The following is a 5918-nucleotide window of genomic DNA, read 5'->3' on the forward strand; positions in this document are numbered from 1 at the left end:
TCGGTCGTCCTGTGGGTTACCCGTTGCCAGCAACACGAAATCAGCCAGAAAACCCCTTCCCAGCCAAGAACAGATTGCCGCGCAGCGAGATTTAAGGTGCAAACTGGATTTTCTGTATTCTTCTTGCTCCGGTCAGATTGATGGTGGTAGAGGGAAGCTTCTCGGTCCTAGGAGAACCCCTCGAAGGACGCGCGAAGTCGGATTTTGCTGTGATGGTCGGAACACGCGGAAAAACAGAGGCTGTGACCGGAGTAGAAATCCTCTCCGTCGCTCAACTCCAGCTGCCGGAAAACACCCAATTCGCCGGCTTCGTACTCTTCGTGGATCAAGGAACTCAATGGAACAGGTTTGGGAATAAGGAGGGCCGCCGTCTGGTACGTCGCAGGGCAGAGTAGCGCGCGGCAGGGAACGAAGAACAGTGCCAACGATTTTCCTCCCTAAGTTGCGTTTAAATAGCCTCCGATTGATCAAAAAATCCTGGCCGTCCGTTTTGCTTTTGATGATCTGACTTGATCTAGGGCTTTAGGGTTTGCGAAAAATTCTGGAATTTTGATCGGGCTCGATCTGAGTCATGTCCTCCGTGTTGGCTTGATCGGTTTGGCAATTTTGACTTGAGTTGACCACGGTTTAGCTCGAGTTGGGTCCGATTTAGCCCTAAAATCAATAAAAATCAAATTAATGCCAAAATTCACCATTAATTCACAAAAATTATAACAATCCTTAAATAATGCAATATAGGACAATTAAAGTCAAATTTATTCAATAAATAATTATTTTCAATGTAAAAGTCCAAAATTGAATCAATTTAATTAGTAAAAAACCCTAAGTCATCAGCCGCCTAGGAGAGCGGTCCCATATATGAGCTTGAGGTGGCGAGTGCTGCTGCAGGTCCCGAGGAGGTCGGTCGACTGGAGGTCTTTGGGATCGCAAGGGAGAGAGCTGCCTTCTGGAGCGTTTCTCGTTGGCTTGACGAAGTTCATGTCTTTGGAGGCGTTTGATGGGATCCTGTTTCGGATCCTCTCAGAGGCTGAGGTAGCGGCCTTTGGTCGAGTCGAATGATGACCGAGACATTGCAGTTGGGCGCTGTGTGATGGCTCGCCTTCATGTCTTTCCGTTGGACAGATTGGGCGTCCTCCACATTAACGTACTTAACTGCTCGACTCAGCAACACATCGAAGTTTTTCGGTGTCTTCTTGATCAGCAATTTGAAGAAGTATGCTTTCAGCAGTCCCTGTGAGAAGGCGCTCACAAGAACCTCGAAGGAGGCCGAGGGCACTTCTTGGGTCACCTAGTTGAAGCAATGTACATACTCCTTCAAGGTTTCCCGTGGCTTCTGCTTGAGGGAGAAGAGGGGCATGGGCGTCTTGCGGTGCATTTTACTAGTGACAAAATGTCGCGGGAAGGAGGCTTTGAAGTCAACAAAGGTTCGAATAGAGGCGGGAGGGAGTCGGTTGAACCACCGCTAGGCCGATCCATCTAGCATGGTCAGGAAAACACGACACTTGATGTCGTCGATGTATTGGTGCAGCAGAGCAGCGTTCTCGAACCTTCCTATATAATCTTGCGGGTCAGTAGCTTCGGTGTAATCGGCGAGCTATGAAGTTCGAAAGTGGCGAGGCAGCTCCTCCTCCAGTACACGCCGAGTGAAAGGTGAGCTCTCGGGTTCGCTTGCCTCCCCTAGCCACGGTCCTTTGCCCCTGGTCGAATCCTTGGGAGGAGTCCCGCCTGCTGCAAACTCCATGGACATGCCATGGTCGTCTATTCTCTAGAGGAGTGCTGCCGGAGGGGCTTGCAGCACCTCTACTGGTGGTTGCTGCCTTCGAGTCGGTATTTGAGGTAACAAGGTATTTTGGATGGCGGTGTAGGGGCTCAAGGCTGATTCTGCGAGGCTGTCTGGATAGCAGCGGGCATAATCCGGTTGAATTCGTCGTGCGTCATGGTGATGATAGCTGGTCGGTTGAGGTCATCCATGGGAACATCTCAATTCAGGATAAGTGAGGTTCCCACAGACGTCGCTAAATATATTCCTATTTGAGACCGCCTTTCAGATGAGTCACCGACCACCTGGCTTGTAGGTTGACGGTCAAGGTAGTCCCCACGAGCAGCGAAGGAAGAGGACGATGGATTCTGGCATGCCACCAAACGGTGAACTGCAAGAAAGAAGAAGAGGGTGAGAACGGAGGCCAGGATAGCCTTGGCTTAACCGCTCCGGCGCTCAAGTCAGATCCTTAATCGGAAAGGGAGGAGAAAACGTGGGAATGTACAGAGAATGAATGCTTGTGATTCTATGCACGCGTATCTCTATCCGCAAGAGGCGGGGGAGTTATATAGACCCATGAAAGAGAAAAATGAGAAAACTGTCTTATCTTAATTAAGGAGAATATCTCTTAGTAGAGCTCCCTGTGCATCCCTGGGTTAACAACTCGTGTATGACTCTCTTGGCTCAGGTCTGACTCGAGCTCACACTGAAAGAACTGGTCTAGTCTAGTCAGTCTGTCTCACGGCTCCTTCAACTAGACTTGTGAGGAGGCTCGTATTATGGGGTGGTATGACTTAGTCCAGAAGGTCAAAGATCTGGTCCGATTAGATGACACATTAGACAACAGATTTGACTCCAAAGCTGACTAACTTGGTCCCACGCCCCGACTCAGCTTTACACTCACACTCCTAACTCGGGAAAGGTGGTCGGGCCCCAACTTGGCAACCAGCGTAGATCAAGATCTAACACTCGACTCGGTATCCAACTCAGCTTGGGATCCTGCTCCCAACTCCTCTCAAAGCCCAACTCCGGTTCGACACCTGACTCCGAGTTCTGAGACCAAGCTGCCCCACCGAGTCTCCTCCCAACCATATCAAGCCCCGCTTTGGCCTTAAGGCTTGTCTCAGCTGACCTCGGCTCGAGCTTTGTCTATTGCCTACACTCCCCCTACTCAATGCCTACACCACACTCAACCGACTCTGCTCATTTCCTCATTTAGCTCGGCAGACTGCCGCTAGAAGGACACATGCAATCATGGGATATCTCGGGTAGCTCATCTACCCTATTGATGCGGCATAATAGCGCAGTCTGATACCGTATCAGGTATGGATGATAAGACTCTTCGCTACTGCAGCGGTGATGGGATGTTCATCTTATCCAAATGAGACATCTCTTTTGACAAGATCTCTACTGAGAGATATTTTCCTTAATTAAGATAAGATAGTTTTTCATTTTTCTCTTTTATAACTCTATATAACTCTCTCGCCTCTCGCGGATATAGGTATGCGTGCATAAAATCACAAACATTCATTCTCTCTACATTATTAGGTTTTCTCCTCCTCCGATTAAGGATCTGACTTGAGCGTCGGAGCGGTTGAATCAGGGCACCCCTGACCTCTGTTCTCACCCTCTTCTTCTTTCTTGCAATTCAGTATTTGGTGGCATGCTAGAATCCATCATTCTCTTCTTTCGCTGCTCGTGGGGACTACTTTGACCGTCAACCTATAAGTCAGGTGGCTGGTGATTTGTTCGGAAGACGATCTCAAACATGAACAAAAACTTTGTGATAGAAGAAGAGGAAATTTTACTTTGACCTTCATGGTTTATTAAATTTCAAATCAAATCATTGCAATATGTAATGATGATATTAGGTTAATATCTATTGTTGTAGAAAAAACATAGTGGGAGTGGGTGAAATTAGGGCCGAGCAAAATTTAAATTCAATAGAAATAATTGATTAATCAAATTAATTTAAAAATTCAGTTCCATCTATTTGATAGTTTATTTTTTGAAAAAAAATATTAATTATTTTAGTTAAATTAGTTTCATTTCCATTATGAATTTTAAAATTCGGTTAAATTGATTAAATTATTATTATTATTATTTTAATATATATATTATTAAAAACAATTACGTTTTTATTTAAAAATTTTAATATATATTTTTTATTTTTTTAAAAAATGATTAATTTAGTTATTGATCAAATTAATCAATTTTTTTATCAATTCAATTTATTCAATTATAATATTAAAAATCAACCCATTTGATTGGTTGAAAAAAATTTAGTTAGTTTGATTTTAAGGAAATGCTCACTTATGAAATGAATCTAGGAACTCTTTGGAATAATTATAACTGACGTTAACAATTTTACTAAGTTCAATCATGCCACGCGCATCAATTCTAACGAGAGCAATTTGCGTGAGAAGTGAAATGCAATTTCTTTTTTTAAAAACAATCTTTGGATAAATTTTATTTTATATGGTTTAAAGAATATCATCTTAATCTTTGTTTTTTTTCATTTCAATCTGAATCATTTTAGATTCCAAAATAAGGAAGGTATACCGTAATTGTTGATAAACTATAGGGGCAAACTGAAAGTTGTGTCTAAATTGCTCCAAGAACGGCCTATGAAAGAATCCACATTAGGCCCAGCCCAATGTTGACCAAGGCCTATATAAAGGATTTCAAATTTCGAACGAACTGGCTACGATCGCTTTGCTTTCCCTCCGGCCTTGACCGACAGCGATGAAGCCTTTCGCCCTCCAGACCCCGAGGCGAACTCCGCGGCCGGCAATCCACGGAGGCGCACGGCCAAAGGAAACCCCTCCACTGCCTCCGAAGGTACTCCCCCGAACCCTGATCTCTTCCATCTCCTCTCCTCGCTCTCCCTTACTCGCCTTTGGTCGCCTACTCGCCGTAGGTCGTCTCCAGACGCTTGAGCTTCCCCATCTCGACGGTCCCGGAGGAAACCCTCGACGACTGCGGCGATCTGTTGGATTTTTCTCCCGAGGCGAGCAGCATCGTCGAGGATCCGACGGAGGTGAGCTCGAGTCCCCTAATTCTGGTTCGAAATTTTCCTTTTCTCGCTGATTTCCCTATTTTGTGATGTGCAGATTTCTCATCCCTTGCAGATCGAATCGGAGGAGGAAGGATCTCACGGATCCTCCAACATCATCGTGAGGACTGCGGCGGAGAAGGAGATTCGACCGGAGGAGTTGGTGGATCGATTGCGGAAGGCTCTGCGCGAACTGATGGAATCGACGGGCGTCAACAGCCGATCGGAGACGCTTCTGTGCGCTCTGCTGGAGGCGATAGAAGGCACGAGGTGCGAGGAAGATCCGCGGTGGGATTCAGTGTTTTGCATGAAGGTAAGAATAGGCATCATATGTTTCCTTATTCTGCTGGTAACCGCGATCAACTTGTTGGTTGTTTGGGCGGCGGTGATCGACGGCGGAGAGCGGCGGGATTTTCTCCAACCTCCCTCCACCTACCTGAAATCAACTGCGTACCAATCACTCTTCTCTTTTCTCTCTTGCACACATCTGCATTTTTCCCTTTTGGTTTTTGGTTGTTCCCTATCATTCACAGAGATTCTGTTATTGGACTTCGATATCGAGTTGCAATTTTATAGATGCATGATAGTAAGAGCATCATTTCTTAATAAATTATGAGCAAGTTTGATCAGACTGGTTAACAAAAACAATACGAAATCAAACCTATGCAAATAATTTTGAAATTTTTTTCTTGGACTAGAAATTATTGACAAGGAATATAAAAATTATTGATCTTTTAACTACTTCAATCTTGTTATTTTGCTTTCAATATTTTCATAACTGCTATTAAAATTCCTTCTATACTTTATTATTGCCATTTTACATCCTACGTTTTATCAATATTGTCAATTTATTGCATCTATTGTTAACAGAAATCCACAATTATGAACTACATATAATATTTTATTGAGTTTTCAATAAAGCATCGAGTTAAATGGAATTTCGGGTTCTTGTTTTTCTCATTAATTAACGTTTTTGGATCTTTACTGCTGGTAGCATTGCCGTATGCCCGTCCATTTATCAACGATCCCTAAATTTCATGCACACCCATTTTTATACCTGTCAATCACATCAAATCATGATTTGTAAATGCTGGTATGAGTTCG

The 5918-nt window shown here is 44.2% G+C and overlaps 1 protein-coding gene across 1 annotated transcript; it reads left to right on the top strand.

Annotated features, from left to right (window-relative positions):
* Positions 1-4504: 4504 nt before the first annotated feature.
* LOC141823817 (uncharacterized) lies at positions 4505-5390 on the top strand. Its single transcript, XM_074711043.1, has 4 exons — positions 4505-4600; positions 4680-4799; positions 4873-5264; positions 5348-5390. Exons 1-4 carry the CDS (start codon positions 4505-4507, stop codon positions 5388-5390), a joined length of 651 nt encoding a protein of 216 aa, XP_074567144.1.
* The last annotated feature ends 528 nt before the right edge of the window (positions 5391-5918 follow it).

The sequence above is a fragment of the Curcuma longa genome, chromosome 3, assembly GCF_044706935.1.
Source record: "Curcuma longa cultivar G26 ecotype Majalengka, Jawa Barat chromosome 3, ITB_CL_G26_1.1, whole genome shotgun sequence".
Classification (NCBI taxonomy): domain Eukaryota; kingdom Viridiplantae; phylum Streptophyta; class Magnoliopsida; order Zingiberales; family Zingiberaceae; genus Curcuma; species Curcuma longa.

Excerpts from the sequence above, each read along its gene's own strand:
- LOC141823817 (XM_074711043.1), top strand. The coding sequence starts at position 4,505 with ATGAAGCCTTTCGCCCTCCAGACCCCGAGGCGAACTCCGCGGCCGGCA. Across the intron at positions 4,800-4,872 it reads TCGTCGAGGATCCGACGGAG|ATTTCTCATCCCTTGCAGAT; the intron begins GTGAGCTCGAGT and ends TGTGATGTGCAG. Across the intron at positions 5,265-5,347 it reads ACCTACCTGAAATCAACTGC|AGATTCTGTTATTGGACTTC; the intron begins GTACCAATCACT and ends TATCATTCACAG.